The sequence below is a fragment of the Balaenoptera borealis genome (assembly GCF_965194805.1).
Source record: "Balaenoptera borealis genome assembly, chromosome: 5".
In the NCBI taxonomy this organism is placed as follows: domain Eukaryota; kingdom Metazoa; phylum Chordata; class Mammalia; order Artiodactyla; family Balaenopteridae; genus Balaenoptera; species Balaenoptera borealis.
In genome coordinates, this window is record NC_138862.1 from 110180275 (window position 1) to 110206041 (window position 25767).

A 25767-nucleotide genomic window follows, 5' to 3' on the forward strand; every position below is an offset into this window, starting at 1 on the left:
AACAGCATAAATAATAACAAGCCACAGTACAGAAATTCAAGTGAGATGAATTAAGAGATTGCAGGATACAGGGGAAATAGATAGTAAAGCATTTGAATACCCTGAAAGAAAAAACAGGGGACAGAAGGTGGGACAGAGAATTAGGCTAGGAAAACAGAAGGGGAGATGTTCAACTAGGACTAGAAAAGAAGCCTTATTGTGATGCTTATCACTTAAAGCTGGTTCTGCAACTGTGGAAGAAAGAATATAAACAATGCAAATGCTTAGAATTGGACTTAAGATTATTAATTATAAAAAGCCATTTACAAAGTTCATATTGAAAAGTCAATTTAAATACTTTCTATTGTATGCTTTGAACAAATATGTTTCTTCAAACAAGACACAGGGAGAGTCAAGAGATGAGTATTATCAGTCTGCCCTTATTTTCATTTGCCAAAAGAAAATCTAAAATGCTATGCCCATTATGTTAATCCAGTGATTTATCTGGGGAGAAGATATTCATTGTGATGCATGGTTTTTCCTCTTCTCAAATAATTGACATGATTTTGAAAAGATATTAATAAGCTGGAAAAGCTATCGATGATAATTATTGAGATAACAGAAAATCTTAAGCACATTAATTGGCTAGTAATAGATAAATTAGGCATGCATTTAAAAGAAAGCCGACTAAGAAGCAAGATTGTTCAAGTTCATGAAAATTATAAAAGTAAATGTCATAAGATGGTAAAGAAAGTAAAAGTAAAGTAATTTGAATGGCAACAAAATTTGAGCTAGAGAAATTTATAGCATATTCTTAATATAGAGGACAAAAAAAAAAAAAAGGCTGTTAAGAATGGCTAAAATTAAGAGTGTTGGCACATGTAACCAGTATGGAGCCAGGAGGTCAGACATCCAATGAAGACCTGTGAACAGGTGGAGAGCACCTGCACACCAGAAGTCAAAGTGAAGTCGAGGCCAGCTGGCTGGCATGTGGTTAATGCTGAATAAATATTTGCTGAAAAATGAAGTTATTCTCAGGATATGGTCAGCCCAGCATCAACATATAGGAACAGATGAGTTGTGGCAAGAGGCTGGTTCAATGGATAGTGGGTAGAGATAAAGGCAGATTATAACAAATAGAAAATAGGTACTGAGAGGAGGGGAGCAGAGGGGCTGGCCTGGACCACTGGAGGTGGGAACACCTCTGAAAGTCCCCAATAAACCCTAGAGGGGAGAAGAAAGTGTACCAAGTATGGAAATACAACACTGCCAAGACCTGAGATGGAAACTTTGCTGTCTTTCCTGCACTTGTAGTTCTATAGCTTTCCTAAACCACTGTAACCACTTGTGTAAAATGAATTGGAGAGAAACAATACATTGGTGCAATCAGTTCTCCAGAGGATACTTGTGGATAAAGTAAGAGGCACATTAATAAACATTTTTCTAAATGGTCTGACATTTCTACTGAGAACTTGACATGGGAATAAGATTGTTGTGGGGTAAAACAACAAAAACAACAACAACAAAACCTGGTGCCCTCATGGATAGGTTCACAGGAAGTGGTACTTGTCATCTTGAACTAAGAGAAACTTTAATGATCCTGTCCACTCTGACCTATCAATTTTCAATGGTTTCAACCAAGAGAGAGGTGACAGATAGCCTTTTAAGATAGTTTCTTTCTCTATTAACACAGTTTGGATATTGCCACCCATGGAGTGAATCTATTCAACACCAGCAGCAGAAACCCTAATTTAGTTTTGAAATTATGTGCCATTTTGCTCTGCAATTACACTGTCCTTTAGATGAATCTGTATTACATCTATAACTACCCAATCTCTACATGTAGAACTGAATAGATCAGCTGCACTTTATGCAGCTGATCTATTTGTAACACCCATTTATGATAAAAACTCTACAGGAAGTGGGCATAGAGGGAACCCATTTCAACATAATAAAAGTCATATATGACAAACCCACAGCAAACATCATTCTCGATAGTGAAAAACTGAAAGCATTTCCTCTGAGATCAGAACAAGACAAGGATGTGCACTCTCACCACTATTATTCAACATAGTTTTGGAAGTCTTTAGCCATGGCAATCAGAGAAGAAAAAGAAACAAAAGGAATCCAAATTGGAAAGGGAGAAGTAAAATTATCACTGTCTGCAGATGACATGATACTATACATAGAAAACCCTAAAGATGATACCAGAAAACGACTAGAGTTCATCAATGAATTTGCTAAAGTTGCAGCATATAAAATTAATACACAGAAATCTCTTGCACTCCTATACACTAACAATGAAAGATCAGAAAGAGAAATCAAGGAAACAATCTCATTTACCATCTCATCAAAAAAAATAAAATACTGAGGAATAAACCTACCTAAGGAGGCAAAAGACCTATACTCAGAAAAATATAAGATACTGATGAAAGAAATAAACGATGACACAAACAGATGCAGAGATATACCATGTTCTTGGATTGGAAGAATCAACATTGTGAAAATGACTATACTACTCAAAGCAATCTACAGATTCAATGCAATCCCTATCAAATTAGCAATGGCATTTTTCACAGAATTAGAACAAAAAATTTTACAATTTGTATGGAAACACAAAAGACCATGCATAGCCAAAGCAATCTTAAGAAAGAAAAATGGAGCTGGAGGAATCAGGCTCCCTGACTTTAGACTATACTACAAAGCTACAATAATCAAGATAGTATAGTACTGGCACAAAAACAGAAATATAGATCAATGGAACAGTATAGAAAGCCCAGAGATAAACCCACGCACCTATGGACACCTAATCTATGACAAAAGAGGCAAGAATATACAATGGAGAAAAACAGTCTCTTCAATAAGTGGTTCTGGGAAAACTGGACAGCTACATGTAAAAGAATGAAATTAGAACACACCCTAGGATTTAGAATTAAAGACCTAAATGTAAGGCTGGATACTATAAAACTCTTAGAGGAAAACATAGACAGAAGACTCTCTGACATAATTTGCAGCAAGATCTTTTTCAATCTACCTCCTAGAGTAATGAAAATAAAAACAAAAATAAACAAATGGGACTTAATTAAACTTAAAAGCTTTTGCACAGCAATGGAAACCATAAACAAGACAAAAAGACAACCCTCAGAATGGGAGAAAATATTTGCAGATGAAACAACAAAGGATTAATCTTCAAAATATACAAACAGCTCATGGTGCTCAATATCAAAAAAACAAACAATCCAGTTAAAAAATGGGCAGAAGACCTAAACAGACATTTCACCAAGGAAAACATACAGATGGCCAAGAGGCACATGAAAAGATGCTCAACATCACTAATTATTAGAGAAATGAAAATCAAAACTACAATGAGGTATCAACTCACGCCAGTCATAATGGCCATCATCAAAAAATCTACAAACAATAAATACTAGGGAGGGTGTGGAGAAAAGGGAACCCTCCTACACTGTTGGTGGGAATATAAACTGGTACAGCCACTATGGAGAATGTTATGGAGGTTCCTTAAAAAACTAAAAATAGAGCTACCATATGATCCAGCAATCCCACTACTGGGCATATACCCAGAGAAGAACATAATTCAAAGAAACACATGCACCCCAATGTTCATTGCAGCACTATTTACAATAGCCAGGACGTGGAAGCAACCTAAGTGTCCATCAACAGAGGAATGGGTAAAGAAGATGTAGTACATATATACAATGGAATATTACTCAGCCATAAAAAGAGCAAAATAATGCCATTTGCAGCAATATGGATGGACCTAGAGACTGTCATACTGAGCGAAGTAAGTCAGACACAGAAAGACAAATATCATATGATATCACTTATATGTGGAATCTAAAAAAAGGGTACAAATAAACTTATTTACAAAACAGAAATAGAGTTACAGATGTAGAAAACAAACATGGTTACTGGGGGGTAAGGAGGAGGAGGGATAAATTGGAAGATTGGGATTGACACATACACACTACTGTATATAAAATAGATAACTAATAAGGCCCTAATGTATAGCACAGGGAACTCTACTCAATGATCTGTAATGGCCTATATGTGAAAAGAATCTAAAAACGAGGGGATATATGTGTATGTATAACAGATTCACTTTGCTGTACACCTGAAATTAACACAACATTGTAAATCAACTATCCCCCAAAAATATTTTTTCCAAAAATATTTTTTAAAAACTCTAAATAATGTTCCAAGTGATGGTATATGATAATTTATTACCCATTTCATTAGAGTTGGGAATAAATTATTCCTAATCACTCACTATTAAAAATATGATCGTTGCATGTAAATAATGTTCTTCTGCAGTTTTCTAAACATAAATTCACAAAGAGATTACTTGATCACAAATATTTTTATGGGTTAGAGAAATATAATAACAATTTTTTATCACCAAAGGAAGGGAAACTTTATCACTAAAGTCTTTGTACTAATTTAAAAGGAGGTAAATGTTTTATTTTTGTTTAGTTATTAGTAATTCAATGTTTCTGGCTTGTTTACCAAATTTCCTGTGTTAATTATCTGTTTCTGTTTTTCAACCATTTGCCTGCTTGGGGTCTTGGAGTTTTCTCACACAGTTGAATAAATTCTTTATATGGTATGGATAGTAACCCTTTGCATACCATATATGATACAAATATTTTTTTGTCCATCTTCTATTTTTAGGTTTGGCAGTTTTTGAATTCAGAGATTATATTTTTTTATAGGCAAAATCTGTTAATATTACTCTTTGCAATTTCTGAAGTGCTGCTTTATACCTCTGCGATTAGGGTAAGTTCTGTATTTTTTTGGTGCTAGGTTTTCCTGTTATTTTTTTCCTATTTAATTTGAGGTTTATTTGGGTGTATTTTGGGTTATTTTGTTTTAGTTACTCTTACACCACTTATTACATAATTTTGCTTTTCCCATTTGTTAATGATCCTTATATTAAAATAGGTTCTACTTCTGTATTTGCTATTCTGTTCTAAAAATAACATTGCCATTTTTACAGCTTCTACACACTCCTATAATAACATATTCAAAATATGCTAGAGCTAGGCAGCCAAACGTGGTTCTTACTTTCCAGACTATTTAAAAAATATGTTTTTTCCAAGATCTGACATGACAGCAATTGACACCAAGCAGCAGAAGCAGTAGAGAATTCATTCCAAGATCAATCTGTGTTCAGGACCATAGGAGGAGGTAGGGGATCATGCAGGGTGTCCAGTGCTTTAAGGACACAGCAGCTGTACCCTCCCAGATGGTTCTTGTGGCATGATTTTGGCTGTGTTTCTGGCAGTTCTAGCTTCACGGTTTTCTAACCATCTTCTAGGCCTGATTCTTCCACCTTCTCAAAGATTCTGAATATCTAAATAATATCCCTTCAGTAAATTTCTTTGATGATTAGAGCTAGTTCCTGGTACTTGCAACTAAGAAACCTCACTAATGCTTAATCTATTCTGTTCTGTTCTATTCTATTCTATTCTATTCTATTCTATTCTATTTATTATATATATTTTTTACAAAGAGACGTTTTATTAGCATTGTTACAGCAACGCGTCCCAGGAGCGGACGGATCCTCAGCGCACAGCCCACTGAGCTACGAGCGATGAGTCAGAGGGAAACAATTATTGTACACAGTGCAGACAAAGGATCATCCCAAGCCTCAAACAGAAGACGTAAAATCACTTTACAAAAAAGTAAATAAAAATAACACCCATTTTTCTATTTTAAAAAGTGCCATCTCTCGAGTGGCAGAGGATGGAAAGCCCCAGGACCCGGTGACCCAGTAGCCCTGATGCTCGAGGGGCCGGGCCCGCCCTGTTTTCTAAAGCTTAATATAAGCGTCCCAGATCTTCATCTTTCATACTCCTTCTCTACAATTTTCGTTCCTACTAATTTCTCCAGTGCATCAGCCTCACAGCTACCAGCCTTCATCAAAACGTTAAGACCAGAGACTCCCTTTGTAAGGCTTAAATCTGAGTAAAGAGTGAAGAGACAAAACACCAAATCTTAAAAAGCCAAAGGATAGTGGAGCCAGTGCCAATGCACTTCTTTTAAATTAAGCCATTTCTTTCTTTCTTTCTTTCTTTTTTATTCTGCTACAATGTGAACATGCTTTTTCCTATTTTCCTTATTCTTATTGTTAAGCTAGTACCAAATTTTCCTCATCATAGGAACCACCTTGAGCACTTATTAAAAGTAGAGAGTCTTAGAATCTCGGAGATACTCAGTATGTTCCGACTGATATGCAAGAATGTACATTTTCAATAGTTCCTTTATTATCCCCACACATGCATTTCCACAGTCCCAGATGTTCTTGTGGTCAGGCAATTTTGGAAAACACTGTCCTAGCTTTAATTCCTAGAAAACTTGCTAGGCCAATGGTCCATTTTTGTGAGAGGGGTAAAGTCCACCACCTCTTTTTTTTTTTTAAAGGAAAAGGAGTTCAGTGTTTTCATATGCCTTTTTGGAATTGACAGAAATGATTAATGAGTTAACAGGCTTTGTCCCAACAGAGACCTGGGTTTGAATCTCAGCAGTGTGACCATGGCCTACATCTCTATGTCTGATAGGAAGAATAAAAGCTTTCACATTAGAATACTGTGAGGATTAGATAAGGGAAAATTAGTCAAATGCTTAGTGCTAGTCAAATGACTGACACAGAGAGAGTTCCTAGTTAGTGAAAATGTTTTCCCTTTCTTCTCATTGTCTTTATTCCCATAAATCACTTTTTTTTTCAAACATAGAAAGGTAGTTACTTGACTTAACCCTTAACTACCTGTTACATGCAATATAAGATATGTTCCCTAATGTCTCACTGTTCTTTTAAGAAACTAAAACATTCAAGGAAATGGCTTATCTTAGAAACCAGATGAAAATGATGAAATAAAAGAGAAATAAGAATAATAATCTTTGGGGCAAATTGCATTTTTGGGAAAGTTATGTATAATTGTGAAATGTATTTTTTAGCAAACCTGTCCTAAATTTGTTCTTCTCTCTGAAGTCTAAAATAACAGCATGGCATAGTAAGAGTTTTATTTTACTTATAACTTCATTAATTTTTTAAATGAGTAATACATTCAAGTGGTTCAAAATATTTTTTAAAGTATCAAATATACAGTTGAAATTGTTACACTGATATTCATAATATAAATAGGTCTATAATAGTCTTTTCTTTTAATATCTTTGTCTTGATTTTGGTAACAGGGTTACCCTCGCCTTGTAGGGTGAGTTGGGAAATATTTCCAATTGTTGGTTGTTTAGAAAATATTGTGTAAAATTAGGATCCTCTGTTCCTTGAAAGTTGGTAGAACTTGCTTGTTAAATAATCTAGCCCTTTCCTGGTGAGAAGATATTGCTGCAATTTCTTGAATAGTTATAGGAACATTTAATTTTTCTGAGTAAGTCTTGGTAAGATATATTTTTCTAATAATATGTCCATTTCATCTAAGATTTCAAAATTGTTGGCAAAAGTTGTTGGCAGTATTCACTTTTCTTTTTACTTTTTATCTATAGTCACTGTTTCTGTTTCAAGCCTTATATTTTTCATTTATATCTTCTCTCTTCCTATGATCAAACTTGCTAGAGGTTTATCTATTTTATTTTATTTTTTTATCATTGTTTGGTTTTATTGATCTTCTTTATCATATTTTTGTTTTCTATTTCACTGACTGCTGCTTTTATTTTTATTGTATTTTTTCTTCTACGTTCTTTGAGTTTATTCCCTCCTTCTGATGTAAGTATTTAAAGCTATAGATCTCCCTCAAAGCACCACTTTGGCTACATCCCACAAGTTTTTGATGCATAGTGTTTTTTAATACCATTCAATTCCAGATATTTTATATTCATTATAATTTCTGCTTAAACCCCAAAGTTATTTAGCAGTGTGTTTTTGTAAAATTGTGAATGGTACAAGGATGCCCACTATCCCTATTCTAGTCAAAACTGTATATGAAGTCCTAGCCAGTATACATGTTATGAACCAACTGAGTGATCCAACTGAATAATCCTGAGGTCCAATGAAAAAAGAAAAAAAAAAGAAAAAAGAAAAAACAAGAGATAGGGAAATCTAACAAGCTTCTAGGTAAATGAATGAGTTATCTTTAAAATAAAAAGAATAAGAGCTGTAGGTAGACTTCTCATTTGCAACACTGAAAGCTGGAAGTCAAAGCATTAGCATAAACAGTCTACTGAGAGAAAAGAACTCAAGTATTCTACACCTAGCTAAGTTAGCAATACATCCATCAAGTTGAGAATTATATTTTATTTTGAATTTCTAAGGAACATTTACAAAACTTGATCACGTACTCAACAAAGAAAAGCTTAACAAATTCAAAGAGGTATTATGTCACATTATTTAATCAGAATATCCCTAAGTTAAATAAATAATAAAAAAGTAACTCCCTTGCAAAACAAATTAGAAACTAAGAAATATATTCCTAGATAACCCTTTAACCTAAGAAAAAATAAGAAATACAGAGTATTTAGATAGCATTGAAAAAGAAAATAATATTAAAAGCTATGAGATACAAAGTTTACTCAAACAAAAATTTATACTTTGAAATGCCTCTATTATTAAACAAAAAAGATGAAAAATAAAAGAACTTAGTAGTCCTTTCAGAAGTCTAAAAAATGAAAACCAAAAACAAAAAGAAACCAGGAAGAAAAAATTAATAAACATAGAAGTCAAAAGTAAGATCATGGAAAATAAAAGTAGTAGAAAGTATTAAAAAAAAAAAAACCAAAAACCCAAAAGCTAGTTCTTTGAAAGCCTGATAAATAATAAGAGATAAATAAAAGTAGATACCATTAAAAATCAGAAATCAGGTATCACCACAGATAGAGGAGATATTTTAAAAATAAGAGTATTACATGCCATATTATGGATCTTAGAGAAAAATGAATGATTTCCTGTCAAAATATAAATAATAAAAACTGAGCTCAGAAGAACTGAAGATTTAAATAGTCAAATTACTACAGAAAACTCTGGAAACATTAAATAATTACCATTTAAAGAGGCACCAGAATCAGATGAGTTCATAATTGAATTTTACTTAATGATACTGGGTTCACATTCAAGTTTTATCTAACCTTTAAAAAACAGACAATCAAATGTTATTAAACCTATTTATTAACATCACTTAATTTTAACACAAAACTCTAATTAGTGCCCCTTAATAAAGAAAAATTATAGACCAATCTTATTTATAAATGTAGGTACTGAACTTATAAATAAAATATAACCATGTAGAAAATGATATGTAAAAAAATAGTATCAGGAAATTTAGTAATACGAATCCATTTTACCAGTTGGTTAAAGGAGAAAAAACATGCTTAATATCAATAGATGCTGAAAAGGCATATAACAAAATCCAAAAGCATTTCTAAGAAAACATTTAAGTAAAGTTGGAATAGAAGGAAAATATTTGATTAAAAATAAACAATATTTACCAAAAACCAAACATCAAATATAATTCCAAGTGGAAAAACACCGAATGATTTCAATTAAAATCAGGAAGTAGACAAGGATGATCACTGTCACCATTATTATTTAACACACTTTCAGAGGTTCAAATGGATTTAATAAGATATGAACAAGACAAGAAATAAGATAAAATATATAAATATTGGAAAAGAATAGATGAACTCTTTTTGGGGGGCATTGGGGCTGGTCATATAAATGCACAGCTAGAAAATCCAAGAGACACTAAATAAAAACTACTAGAAGTAATATGAGAATTTTGTAAATTTAATGGATATGAGACAAATATATAAAAATCAATAGCCTTTTTTCATCTATCAATACCAGGACATTGAGATAGAGCAAATAGTTCATTCACAGTAGATGCAAATATGATAGTCATAAATTTTAAAAGAATGGCAAAGAAACATTCAAATAAAACTATAAAATTATATTAAAGAACATAAAGCAACATAAGGACATACCATATCCTTGAATGAATAAACTTTTATAATATTAAAAAGACTTAGTATCACTAAAAATGTCAATTCTCTAAAAATTAGTGTAAATATAATGTAATCCCAATTAGAATCCCTGTTAATATCAGAATTTAATGATATTATCTTAAAGTGTATGTGGAAGAATATCTGCTGTGAATATGTAATAAAAGTATACAGACTGGAAGAGAAAAACTTTACTAGATATCTATCAGAGTCTTCGGATTAGAGGTAAATAAATGATCTTAAAGTTCAAATCAAAGAATAACTGCCTTCAAATATATGTTTAAAAAGTAAGAACAAAGGAGAGAGAATAAACTTTACCAGCTATGAGAATATACTGTTAAGTCAAATGAATATGATATTAATGGTACATCTAATAAATTAGTGGAACAGAAAAGAGAATACAATAATAGATACTAGCATTTGTGAAATTTTGACATATGACAGGTAGTAGGTTTATTTAGTGGGAGAAGGATGGATTATTTAATACATAATACTGATACAACTGGCTATGTATTTGGAAAGAATAAAACTGGAGCCCCAAATCTCACATCATATAAAAAATAAATTCCATATGTGCTACTGACTTAAATGAAAGAAAAACCAAGAGACCATATGTATAATCTAGGAATGGAATGGACTGTTTTAACCAAGACTAACCAGAAACAATAAAAGACATTAATTTGATGATACCCAAAAGAAAAACTTTGATATGGTGCAATTTACTGTGAAAAGTCAATAGACAAATTATACATTAGAAAAAAATTGAATAGAGAAGATAATTACTTTACTATACAAACTGCTCTTAAAAATTGTTAAGGAAAATTCTAGTAATACAATAGAACATTGGCAAAATCTATGAATAGGTAATTCACAAGAGAAAAATTAAAATATCTGATTTTAAAGTTTGTATCTAGTTTCATATTGCTTCTAAATTCATGTGACAACTTCTCTTCTCTTTCAGAATCAGTTCCTCTCCAGATTTCTCTAGTCTGTGGTGTGCTCCCATCATTAAAGACTTCCAAGCAAAGAAGTTCAGAGCCCTCTGTGACTTCTTTCTCGCCCTTGTCTACTCAGCCAGGTGTTTACCTCTCTATTTCTGGGTAGTTCTCTCAACCCTGATTCTATTTGAGCCTTCCCAGTGTGGCCATGGAGAGGGCCAAGGAGACATAGTGGGATAAGCATGAGCCTTGGAGTCCAACTAGGTTTGCTTTCACTCCCTGCCATTTACCAGTTATGTGGGAACAAATATGTTACCTCTCTGGACCTTCATTCTCTCCTCTGTAAGATGGGATAATTATACCTGCTATTCATGATCATTGTGAGAAGTGACAGAAGTAATTTATGTACAGTGCTAACATGGTTTCCAGCACACATTAGGACCTAAAAAATGTTAGTTCTCTACTCTACTTCAGTTTCTTATGGTTAGTCTAGGGACTGGGTTACCAGCAAAGATGTTTCCTAAATGGCTACCTGACTCCAATTTCTTGATATTTGGAACACCTCCATACATTGATAGTAGCTTAATTTTGCTAAAACACTGCTTGTGTTATATCATTCTCCTGATTACCAATTTTCAAAGATTCCTTATTGCCTTCAGGAAAAAGTACAAACCCCATAGCCTTACTGCTAACATATTCATTGTTCTAAGGTAAAAATTTTAAAACCTTGCCCAAGGTTCCCAAAACATAATTTTTAACCTTTTCATTTGGGAAAATGAAGGAATGCCTAAAAATTTGGAATCACCTTATATAACAGCATATGCTATATTTTCCTTCAATATTCTGAACCACCATCCACTGGGAATAATGATATACAAAAGAAAATTCTACTTTGTTTTCCTGAAATCTCACTTTGTACTTGAAATGTCTTTAATATATTCACTTAATACTTGCCACTCTAAATGGCAGAATAGGAATGGATGATAGCAAACATCACAGAAACAGTTATTGGCATTGTTATTAATAATTAGGCATATTTACAACACAAACTAGTTAAAACAAGATTTTGTTGTGATCATGAGAGAAATAAAAATTTAGACATTACTTTATTATGTCTAGTTGCTAACAACAGCAAAAAATAATTCTTTTACCTAGTACTTCCTTTTGCAAGTCATGGCATCTGGTTTGCAAGTTTACTTCCTGTTGTTTGGATGTCTCAATTTGCTGAGATCTCAATATGGCTGCATCTGACAACCATTTCAGATTTTTCATTTCCTCTTCAAGGCATACATTATTTCTCTGGGACACTGTCAAACTTTTATTTAGCATCTTTATTTCTGTAAAGAAAATTCAAAGTTTACAAATAGATAACACTGGATCATAAAACATTTCTTAAAAAATGATTATTTTCTTTTAGAAAATGAATAGTTGAAAGCCAACATGACTTCTCTGAGAGTATAGTGACACCTAACCAAAAAGTTAAGTTTTAATTTAGTAGTTATTCTGAAAAAGAAATGAAAAAAGGATTGTATTGCTAAATGATGCATGAAACCTTTTAGTAGTTTTTTTAAGCCTTTAAATTGTATTAAATGGCAATCCTTCCTGCTTTTTAAATACTCACGTGAATGAATAAAATAATATCCATGTAATGTTCTGGGTTTTATTGAAATTAAATTGTTTTCTTGGCAAGATGATTCAGAAAAGTAAATTTAAATGTGCTAGCATAAGCTGGTTAGGAAGTATTTCTAGGACATAACTAGAACATATTCTATACAAATTATGAAGAAAGGTGGTAGGGGTGGAGAGAAATAAAAGGATATAGTATCTAAAACTAATAAATTTATGGGCAGAAAGTATTAGCTAATATATCTTAATGGTTCTAATAACACTCTGTCCCCTCAAAATAAGAGCAGAATTTCATCATAGCAATCAATTCTCATTATTCTATCTACTTAGATTAAGTTTAATAAAAATATGCCTTCACAGCATTATGTAGATTTAAATGTGCTAATTTTATATAATTTTGTGAGAAATGCATGGAACATTTTATCCTTCAGAATGATAATTATCAAGGTCTCCCTTGCTTAGTGTTTTCAGCACTGCTGCCTTAAGCCACCATTAAAATATACAAACACACATGCAATAATAATAAAAATACTATAAAATTTGTACAACCACAATTAACTGAACTGATGAAGATGTGATCTACATGAAAATCTGGACAGTCTGCTTTTTCAGAGAGCTCACTTGGCATTTCTTCCTTGCTTAGCTCATCCTGGACTATGTGATGGGTTTAGTGTGTAATTGGGTGTCAAAGGAGGTTGGCTTGGTTTACTGGTCTTGGAGTCATCACAGCAGAAATAGTAGCCACATGGGCCAGCGAAGACCAGAAGTAGACATCCATGGGACAGACATGGCTGCAGAGGCAATATGGCCAGTAAATGATTATAGGAGAAGTAAAGCAGGACGCTGAACAGAGCACAGAGAAGAGAACATGCCCCAAGGGATGGTGATGAGTAGGATCAGGAATGTGGTCTAAGCAGAGAAAAGCAAAATGCCTTTCTGTGGGAAGAAAGTACATCTAGAAGAAAAAGTGGCATTTAAGGTAGACCTAGGGCATGAACACAAGGGGTCTTGGCACCATCTTCACCTTTAATTCCTACTCAAAATGGAAAACCTAGAGAAATAAATTGGCAGGGATCAAATAAGTGGGGGTCTACTATATTCCAATGGTTCCTTTATATGGGAATTTTTTCCCCTTGGAATAGCTATATGCTTCTAAAAATTTATGGATATGTTCCCATTTGTGTGAGGAAAAGTACTAACACAGTAGTACATAGAATTTTTTTTTTAATGTAGTTAAAGAAAATAAGGAGGTTGCAATTTTTCTTCAGGCCTAAAAAGTCTTCCCGGGTAATTTTTCTAGCCATAATGGTAGCTTCTTATGGTTGAATAAACTGTACCATACCGTAACCATATCTGTCTACGATTAAGTCAGAATGACATTGCAGAGGAGTGCACACATGCTGTGACCTATTTATCGTTTGCCAGAATGGTACTGCTTAGGTTCACAGGCTGACTCTCTTAGTGTACACTACTATCTGTCTCTAAAATAACTCCTTGTGTCAATGTGACTTTCTATCTGACATTAAAAGAATAAGAATTTGCAATACAAATTCATTTGTGAAACATATTGTAACACATGGAAAAGTACAGTAAGATTTTTAACAGGAGGTTTCTAACATGGAAATAGGAGAGTAAACTCAATGGGGGTCAATTAACTCACCCTTGGCAAATTATACATCCCCTGTACCTATGGCAATTCTGGTGTCAAATACTTAATCCTACTTTCATCATTAATACAACTTCATAATTGTCACTTATGTGTCCCAATTTGGGTTCATAAATTATGATCAACCTATTCTGGTCATTGTACCCACCATACACTTTCCCTGTCTTTGCACCGCCCCATGAAGAAGGTCCTCCTAGCCTCATATGTTGGACCTACCACAGCTCTTAGGCTACCTCTGCCTGGAAATCTTTCCTGACCAGATCTGTAACTTGCGCCAATTACACCATTTCTATGGCACTGATCATATGCATACATGTGACCTACTATTAGACTGTAAGTTATTTTAGGCCAGAGGTAATATCTCATTCATTTTTTATTCCTCCCATAATTTCTGCCACAACATTCTAGAATTAATAGAAGCTTAATAAATAGCTACTAAATGAGTAAAGGCATTATTGCACAAAGCTTCTAATATACCACTAGTTGAAAATCCTAAATATGTGTTTATCTTAACTCTCCTTTCACTTCAGAGGCAAGCATTTTGAGCCCCAAATTATTTAATGTAAGACTTGATAAGGCAGTAAACACACACATCTAAAAGAAGGAAACATTTTTAATAGGATAAGCAAATAGGCCTATTCTATCCCCAATTTCATCAATTTTATGAAAAATGTGGACTACATTTCTAAGCCTAATTCAGAACTTGAATTTTAAAAGTTCAAGAGCTATTCGGTCAATAGTTATTTTAAGAGTGGAAGCAAATTGATTCTATGCTTGTTAAAATATTCTGCCTTGGTAAAAACATTATTTTTTTCTGAAATTTCTTCTACTAAAATAGCTATGCTCTGATTTGAGAAAACCTAATCTATGAAAAGTTAGACTTAAAAATATTGATTACATAAAGTGATAACCACTAATTAGAAGAATAGGAAATACTTCATTTGTATCTTCTACTTAATATTCAGCATACTTTGTCAGCAAGAAAATATTAAACAATGCCTTTTTCTAGAAACTTCCTTCCTATTTTGGACTTTGATTTTAAATGTAAATTAATTTTAATGTGAAAATCTTTTAAAGTATCTGAATAATGTGTGCAGTGTATACGGGGTTTACTACATTTATTAGTTTGCTAGGGCTGCCATAACAGAGTATCACAGACTGGGTGGCTTAATCAATAGAAATTCATTTCTCACAGTTCTGTTGGCTAGACGTCTGAGATCAAGGTGTCAGGGTTGGTTTCTTCTGAGGGTCATAAAGGACAGATCTGTTCCAGGCCTCTCTACTTGGCTTGTAGATGGCCGCCTTCTCCCTGTGTCTTCACATTGTCTTCTCTGTGTGTGTGTCTGTTTCTAAATTTCCTCTTCTTGTAAGGATACCAGTCATTTTGGATTAGAGCCCACCCGTTTAAATTTAATTGTTTCTTTAAGAACCCTAACTCCAAATATAGTTATATTCCAAGGTACCAGGGAGTTAGGACTTCAACATATGAATTTGAGAGAGACACATTTCAGCCCATAATCCTATATTTTAGAATAATTATTAGCATTTATGTTGTGATTATAAATATGCAAAAATAGGTGAGCATGTGGAGTATAGAAGATAAAATGGAAAACTGAAAACAACTGAGTTAGTATAGATGAATTAGGAGTTTATTTTACTTCTTATAAAAATGTTTCAAGTTTTATTTTACGTCAACTTTTCAAATGAAGAACTATGCCGTGCAGAATCAACTCACACCATAAGGACATATCCATGTGATCACAAATAAAAGCTAGTATAGAAAAAAAGTATGTTATTTAAAATGTTTGTAATATTGTCAAAGTTTATAGCCAATAGATGTTTTTAGCTTTTAAAGTAAGTGTGACAGAATTTGCTAGCTGATGCAAGTATAATTATTAGTATTAATCTCATACAATCAATTTATTTGTCTTGATAAAATTTTTCTGTTGTTCTTAGTCCTGTTAGCTTAGTCAATGAACTTAAAATTAAGTTACATCATTAAGTTTTTAGGAAGCCTCTATAACCTTATTACCAAGGCATACTGATATAAAATAATATTAAAAAACTCTGAAACACCAGATTTATTATTTAATGAAGGGATCATAAAACACTATATAGGTTTTTTAAAAAAAAACTATTTTGAAATACTTAGAGATTTACAGGAAGTTGTAAAGAAATGTATAGGAAGGTCCTGTGTTGCTTTTATTCCTCCTCTCCCCATGTTGACATTTTGTATAACTACAGTACTCTATCAAAATGAAGAAACTGCTCTTGGTATAATCCACAGAGCTAATTCAGATTTCACCAGTTATACACACCTTTCTGTGTGTGTGTGTGTGTTTGTGTGCATAGCTCTATGCAATTGTATCACATATGTAGCTTTGTATAACTACCAACATGACCAAAACATAGGATTATTCTATCACCACAAAGCTACCTCCTGCTACCCCTTTATAGCCACACCCACTCCTATCCCCACCACCATCCCTAATCCCTGGCAACAACTAATCTGTTCTCCTTCTCTATAATTTTGTTATTTCAAGAATGCTACATAAATAGACTTATATAATATGTAACCTTTTTGAGGCTGGATTTTTTTCATGCAGCATAGTCCCTTGAGCCTGTATTAATAATCTGTACCTTTTTTATTGCTGAGTAGTATGCCAGTTTGTTCTTCATTCACTGAAGGACATTTGGGTTGTTTCCAGTTTTGGTTATTATGAATAAAGCTGCTATGAACGTGTATGTACAGGTATCTGCATGAACTTAGGTTTTCATTTCTTTGGGACAAATGCCTAAAAGTGCAACAGCTGGGTCATGTGGTAAGTGCCTTTTTAGTTTTAGAGGAAATTGAAAAATTATTTTCTAGAAAGGCTGTACCATGTTACATTCCCACCGGCAATATTGATTTGGTTTCTCTGATCCTTGCCAACATGTTCTTTGCTCAATTAAAATTTTAGACATTGTAGTAGATATGTAGTAGTATCTCATTATGGTTTTAATTTGCATTTCCCTAACGACTAATGATATTGAACATTTTTTTCTTGTGCTTATTTGCCACCTGTATATCCTCTTTGATGAAATTTCTGCTCATTTATTTTGCCCATTTTCTAATTGCACTATTTGTTTGATGTAGAGCTTTGAGAGTTTACAAAAAATAGATTCTAGATACAAGCCCTTTGTCAGATATGTGCTTTGCAAATATTTTCTCCCAGTCTGTAACTTGCCTTTCCATCCTTTTAACAGGGTCTTTCGCAGAGGAAAAGTTTTTAATTTTGCTGTGGTCCAGTTTATCAGTTTTTCCTTTTATGTATCATGCTTTTAAGTTCAAGTCTAAGAATCCTAGTTTACAAAGATTTTCTTTTTTTCCTAAAAGTTTAATAATTTTACATTTTACATTTAAGTCTATGATCCATTTTGAGTTCAATTTTTTATAAGGTGTGAGGTTTGGATCAAAGTTTTTGATATCCAGCACCACTTGTTGAAAAGGCTAGGCTATCCTCTACTGAATTGCTGTGCACCCTTGTCAAAAATGAGTTGGGCTGTATAAAACATATAAGCTACAAGGATATGTTGTAAAATACAGGGAATATAGTGAACATTTTATAATAACTATAAATGGAATATAACCTTTAAATATTGTGAATCACTATGTTGTACACCTGAAACTTATAAAATATTGTACATCAACTATACCTCAATAAAAAAAAAACCCAGTTGGGCATATTCGTGTGGGTCTAAATAAATATATATACATATATATTTAATTTTAACATTTAATTGTGAAATAATTGACATTCATCACTGTATAAGTTTAAGGTGTACACCATGATGGTCTAATTTACATAGAGTGTGAAATGATTACCACAATAGGTTTAGTAACACCCATAATTTCATATAGATACAATAAAAAGAAAAAAAATTCTCCTTGTGATGAGAACTCTCAGGATTTACTCTCTTAACAACTTTCCTATATATCATAGAGCAGTGTTAACTATAGTCATCATGTTGTACATTATGTCCCTAGTAATTATTTATCTTATAACTGGAAGTTTGTACATTTTGACAACCTTACTCCAACTCCCCCTCTCCCTCCCTACCTCCACCTCTGATAGCCACAAATCTGATCTCTTTTTCTATGAGTCTGGTGTATAGTTTTTCTTGTTTGTTTGTTTGTTTGTTTATTTATTTATTTATTTATTTATTTAGATTCTACATACGAGGAGATCATACAGTATTCATCTTTCTCTGACTTATTGGGGTGGCCAAAAAGTTCATTCGGAATTTTCCATAAGCTGTAATGGAAAAACCCGAATGAAATTTTTGGCCATCCCAATGTTTCACTTAGCATAACATCTTCAAGGTCATTCATGTTGTTGCAAATGGTAGGATTTCCGTTTTTATGGCTGAATAATAGTCCACTGTGTATATATATATATACACACACACACACCCCCATTCACCCATTAATGGATACAGGTTGTTTCCATGTCTTGGCTATTGTAAATAATGCCACTATGAACATGGGGGTACAAATATATTTTCGAGTTAGTGTTAATAAACTCAGGTAAAAGCTTAATTGAGTAGTCAAGTCAACAAACTAGAAATAAGAAACAGTAACAAAATAAAAGGGTGTCATTATAACTGACATTAAGCCCTTATAATTTTTGTAAATAGGAAATAAACCAAAATAAAATTATAACATTTTAACAGTTTTAAAGTATAAAAAGTTCATTTCACCATTTATACCAGCATTGTCCAATAGAAATACAATGCAAGCCACATATATACATTAAAAATTTCTAGTAGCCACATTAAAAATGTAAAAAGAAACATGTAAAATTAATTTTAACAGTGTAATTTAATTCCACATATCCAAAATACTACCATTTCAAAGACAGGCTAGAGCCACATTCAAAGTGCTCAATAGCTCTGTGTGGCTGGTGGCTACCATATTGGACAATGTAGGTCTATATATTTCCTAGGCTTTTGGTCATCTTTTTGTGTAGGTGTGATAGTTACTCAAGCTTTACAAGAATTAACCTTCAAAAGCATTACACTCTATTTTCTCTGAATCTAAATTTAAGATAAAGATTATTTACTTAAAATTTTATATTGTGAAATTGGCATGTTTATATATTTACTAGAACTGCTGCTAATTTTAAAGTGTGCTCAAATTGATCAGAGATTATAAAAAGGCAAGCAAGCATCAGCATATTTGTAGTTTTGCATATACTGGTACATGTTTGTATATATGTGCCCTGAGGCTTCGATTGTGCTGATAACATTTAGTAAGAAGAAATTTTTTTAAAAAGAGGGGGAAAAACCCTTACAATAATATAGCTTCACTTTCACACACCCCAACTGTTATGGTCACTAAGCTCTTGCTTGGAAATTAAATATACTGTCCTTGTGTATGTATTTCCATCTCTGAGCTTCTGCAATCACCACTGTGTAACTTCCAAACAAAGGCCTCACACTTCTGATATAAAAGCGATATGATTTATTATAATGGTAAATGTTAAAGTTAAGGTTTGAAAACTACCTCCTATCTTCTTATGTTAGATAAAATGTAATACTACTTGATTCTTCAATACCACTTTTAGGAATTAACTATGTTAAAGAAAAAAATGGGACAAGATCATAGAGATTCATGAGTAAAGATGTTCACTGAAACCTTATTTATAAAAGCAAAAACTATGATCAACCTAAATGTCCACAAATAGAAAGCCAGTTAAATAAGTTAAGATACATTCCTACAATGAGATGTTATGTCAACATAGTTTACACAGTTAGTTGGCATGACTGTATATTTCCATGATATATTAAGTATATATATCTATGCGGTGAAAATAAAGATTAGAAAGTTCTATATCAAAATGTTAACAGCAGATATCTTTGTGTAATGAGATTGTAGATGATGTTCACTTCCTTCCTTGTTCTTTTTCTGTATTTTCTATGTGTTAACATTGAGGCTATTTTATGTTTATAGTCAGAAGAATCCTTAAAGGCATTTGAATTTGAGGGAAAAAAAAGAATCATCAAGTTTTGCATTTCCCCCCTTAAAGTTCAAAAAATAAGTTTCAAACAAGCTTTAAAAATCAGATTGAGAATTTTACTACTGATAGTAACCCATAGCTTCAGGCAGACATAACTCATAAACAAAGCCTCTCCTTTCTCCTTACTCTCTCTCCCTAGATATAGAAGTAATAAGTGAGCATTATCAAAAACATTTAGAAAATACTCAGAGGTTTTAAAAGGAACATAAAAATTATCAGATTTAATCTGGGTTAAAATTTGGGTGTCCTTTATTTGCATTTAAATTCTACAATGTTCACTGAGCACCTACACTGTGACAGGCAAAATTCTCTTAAAACACTAGGAAGACAGCATTCAGCAAAGCCATCAAAATTCCTGTCCTCCTGAAGATTATAGCCTAGTGTGAGGAGTCTGGCAGTAAACACATAAATCAGTAAATGGATAAGAATATTTCTGACAGTGATAAATGTTATTAAAAATGAAACACAAAAATAGGATAGAGAAGTGTAAGGGAAGACTACTTTAACTAGGATGGCCAGCAAAGATGTCTCTGAAGAGGTGACATCTGAAACAAGACGTTAAGTCATAAGAAAGGGCAGCTACTTGTTCTGGGAGACCCTTAGCTAATCTCCCCTTCATGTACCTGCAGTACTTCCCTTTGTCCTTATATTATATGGGTCACATTCAGTGAGAATAAAGTGAGTGAGCTTTTAAAGTGAGGAAGGAGTAATATTCCTCCATGCAGAGGGGTTGTCAGTACCTCCTTGCTTTTCTATCTCTTTCTGTGATTGTGACATATTGCAGTCTATGTGCTCCTCTGTGGTTTACCTAAGCTAAGTCCTAAAGTGGACAATTAGCTTAAAAGATTCCCCCAAAGAAATCATGCATTAGGGAAGATACTAATAATGCAACACAAATGAAAACAAAAACGGGTAGAGCTGATGCTTCTCCTATTCTGGTATGACTGAGTTCATCATTACTGACATTATGAGGTAAATATTCTATAATAAGATGTGACAAGACACTCAAAAATGAGAAAATTATCGAGAAGTGATTTGAATGTGGATTAATATCCTCTATATTTGTCCCATTAAAATGGCTAAAATTTAAAAGATTGACAACACTAGGTGTTGACAAGGATATGGAGCAACTAGAACTCTCATACTTTGCTGGTAGGGATTTAAAAGGATCAACTACTTTGGAAAACTACTGGGTAGTTTCTTAAAAAGTTAAATATAACCTACCATAAGACCCAGCCATTCTACTCCTAGGTATTTACCGGAAAGAAACAAAGGCATACATTCATCAAAAGATATATGTGAATATTCAAATAATGGAAATGATGCATAAAATACTGTATATCTATATTATTACCTGTAGTGGACACTGTCAGTGCCCTGCCCATATCCCTTGAACCTTTCAATGTTCTTCTACCGACTTCCAGTTCCCACTATTTGCATCTCTGTGCTGGAGGAATCTTTTCCCTGGAACTGCAGAAAGTAGCACTTCCCACCAAATGGCAGACTACAGGTGCCAAGGAGTTTACACTGTCTGGGAGCAGCCCTTAACCAATGACTCTTGGGAGTTGATGTCCAGCTCCCTCACTCCTTGAGTGAGGAATTCTGAGGCATGTGTTTTAAACCATTTCTCAGTTTCTTCATGGGATTAAGCTCCAGTTGCCCACTGTAATAGTGCAACCTTTATTGGCTGCCTTTCTGTCCCTATACCTGCGTGAACTTCACTTCCCAAATAAACTACGTGCACTTATACCTTTGATTCAATGTCTGCTGAACTAAGACACTAACATACATGTGATATTTTATCTATATTAATATTGATCTCAAAAACATAACTGAATGAAAAAAGCAAGTTCAAAGTATAAGATACCATCTATATAAAATTTAAAATCTAATGTAAAAATAATAAATACAATTAGTACATGCATACATATTAAAGTATAACAATACTTTAACAGTACTTTATATTTGAAATATATTTTCTTTTTTTAAAGGTAAAGTATTAAAAATTAACAATTTTTGCAGTTGAAAACATGGTTGTTATAATATTCATCTGTATTTGTCCAAATTTAATTCTCAAAATTAGTTAAAAATTTTGAGTATTGTCATATACAACTCATTTCTAAAGGCACATATTATATAATAAAATTAGGAAACTGAAGTTATATGGTTAGAATGTTTTCTTTTTCTAACATTTAACTATAAAAAATTTAAAATATACAGAAAAGTTGGAAGAACTGTACTGTGAACTCAAATATACACACCACCTAGATTCTCCAATTAACATTTTACTATATTTGCTTTATAACATAGCTATTCCTCTATCCATCTTACATATTTTTGCATTTCAAGATAAGTCAATATATTTGACTCCCTAAATATGTCAGCATGCACATTGTTAATTAGCGTTCAATATAGATTTCTAATTTTTGAGTGAAATATACCCACAAAGAAATGCATAAATCTCAAATATACCAATAGATGAGTTTTGAAAAATCCATCACTGTGTAACCCAAACCTCTATCAAAGTAGAGAGCATTACTATCACCAAAGAAAGTGCCCTCATGCCCCCTTTCCAGTCAATCCTCCCCTCTGAGGTAACTTCTGTTTTTGTTTTTGTTTTCCCACTATAGATTAGTTTTGCCTATTCTAGAACATCATATAAATGGAATCTTACAATGTGCATTATTTGTGTAAGGTTACTTTCAGGCAGCGTAATATTTTTTATGTTTATCCAAGTTACTGCATTACTGTAGTTCATTCTATATTCCACTGTTTATTCAGCCGTTTTTTTGATAATCCATTCTACTGATGTACTTCTGGGCTTTTACCAACTTAAGGCTATTTTGAATAAAGCTTGAATAAAGTTGCTGAATATTTTTATGGACATATGTTTTCATTTGGGGGAGATGGTAAATTCCAAACAGAAGAATTTCAGAGACATCAGACAGATGTATCTTTAGTTTTATTTAAAAAACTGTCAGATCCTTTTTCAAAGTGGCTGTAACATTTTATACTCTCACCAATTTGTTTGAGAGTTCCAGTTGCCCTCCTTCCTCACCAAAATTTGCTGTTGTCATTTTTTTTCATTTTAGCCAACCTAGTGTGTATGTACTGGTATCTCACTGTGGTTTCAATCTGCATTTCCCTATGACTCATAATGCTGAGCACCTTTTCATGTCCTTATTGGTCATTTGTGTACCTTTCCTTGTAAAGTGTCTATTCAAATCTTTTGGCCATTTTTGGTTGGATCACTTGTCCTTTTACTATTGACTTGTAGGTGTTCTTTATGTAACTTGGACAGCAGTCCTTTGTCACAGATTTTTTGAATATTTTCTCTGTCTGTGTCTTACCTATTCATTTTCTTAATGGCATCTTTTGATGAGCGTAAGTTTTTAACTTGATTAAGTCTAATTCATCAATTTTTGTTCTTTTGTTATTCTTACTTCTGTGTACTATCCAAGAAACCTTCATTTACTATCAATTCATGAAGATATTTTCCTGTTTCTTCTTTTATTGTTTTAGCTTTTATATTTAGCTCTGATTAATCCTGAATTAATTTTTATGGAGTTAAGGAGTCAAGGTATATTTTCCTATATGGCTATTCAGTTGTTCCAGCACAGTTGGTTGAAAGACTTTCTTTTTCCCATTGAATTGTTTTGGTGCCTTGTCAAAAGTGAAATGATCATTATCAACAGGGGTCATTTACAAGGCTATTTTGTTCCATTGATCTATTGTTGATCCATATGCCAGTATTACACTGACTTGATTACTGTGATTTTATAATAAATCTTAGAGTCAGATGATGTTAATTCTCCATTATTATTAGCTTTTTGTATTTTTTTTAGTGGTTGCTCTAGGGATTATACATCCTTCATTTCTTAGTCTACATAGAATGAATGTTGCACCATGTCACATAAAATACAAAAAGCGTGCAACCATATGGATCTATTACCCCATCCCCCTGTCCTTTATGCTCTAGCTGTCATATGTTAAATCAACATACTTTATAACCTCCACCATATGATATAATTCTTACTTTAAATGAGCATACAGTTTTTCAATTTAAAGGAAAAAAGAGTTTCATATTTACTGATATTTATTACTTATGGTACATTTTAACCCTTCCCTGGGGCTCTGTTCACTTTTTTCAGTGTTTATCTCTCTTCTTCAAATTGAATAATTTCTAATGATCTATCTTAAAGTTCATTGATTCTTTCTTTGGTAATCACAATATGCTATAAAAGTCTATCCAGTAAATTTTTATTTTAGATATTGTATTTTTTAATTCTTGACTTTCCAATTTTTAATAGTTTCTTGCTGAGATTTTCTCTCTTTTCATTCATTATTAGCTTATTTTCCTCTATGTCATTGAACATAGTTAACAGCTGATTTGAAATCCTAGTCAGCTAATGATATCATCTGGCCCACCTCAGGGTTGGTCTCTATTGACTGTCTACTCTTTTGAGTAGAAGCCATTTTCCTGTTTCTTCCCAGTTCAAGTAGTTTTGGATTGTATCCTAAACATTGCAGATGTTATGTTATGGAGACACTGGATTCTGTTATGTTCCTCTGGAGTACTGATTTTTTTTTTTTTTTGGTATTGCTTTGTTTTAACAGGTAGTTAACTTGGCTGAACTCAAATACTAAAGACTGTTTCCCCTAGGGTAGGTAGCAGGTAATGTCAATTGCTTTAGCCTTAGATGAGCTACTTAAGAGTCTTCCCTGTACACACATATTCTAGGGATAAGCCAGAGATTTGGGAAGAGTTTATATGCAAAATTTGAGCTCTCACTTTCTATCTCTTTTCAAGGATATCCTCTCACTTCTCAAAGCTGGGGCTGCCTTGATTTCTGTCCTCCAGTCTTAAAGCCAAAAAGACTATAGATTTCTATCAAAGTTCTAGCTTTCCTGCTTGGAATAGATTGTACCCTGCCCTCAATCTAATAGCCAAAAAAAAAACACCAAAACAAACAACAACAACAAACAGGGAATTCACCCAGTGCCATCACCTTCTTTCAATTAAAAAAATAATAGATTTCTTTAGTTCAGTTTTAGGTTCATAGTAAAATTAAGCAGAAAGTACAGAGAATTCCCAGATACTCCCTGCCCCCCACACATGCATAGCTTCCCCCACCATCAACATCCTGCACCACAGTGGTACATTTTTTACAATTAATGAGCCTACATTGGCACATCATTACCATCCCAAATCTATAACTTACATTAAGGGTACACTCTTGGCGTTGTATATTCTATGGGTTTTGGCAAAATGTATAAGGACACCTATCCACCATTATACTATACAAAATAGTTTCACTGCCCTAAAATACTCCATGCTCTACCTATTCATCTTTCCTTCCTACCCTGGCAACCACTGACCGCTTTACTATTTCCATAGTTTTGCCTTTTCCAGAATGTCATATATTACAGTTGGAATAATCCAGTACATAGCCATTTTAGATTGGCTTTTTTCAAATAGTAATAGGCCTTCTTTCAATTTTTCTTATGCTCCCTCTATGTGCTTGGTCTT

At 33.0% G+C, this 25767-nt stretch overlaps 1 protein-coding gene across 1 annotated transcript in view; it reads right to left on the minus strand.

Moving 5' to 3' along the window:
* LEKR1 (leucine, glutamate and lysine rich 1) overlaps positions 1-25767 on the minus strand; it is a 309852-nt gene that overhangs the window by 161411 nt on the left and 122674 nt on the right. The window contains exon 6 of the mRNA XM_082394543.1: positions 12038-12223. Coding sequence (XP_082250669.1) covers positions 12038-12223 — 186 coding nt within the window. The remainder of the gene's footprint in view (positions 1-12037; positions 12224-25767) is intronic.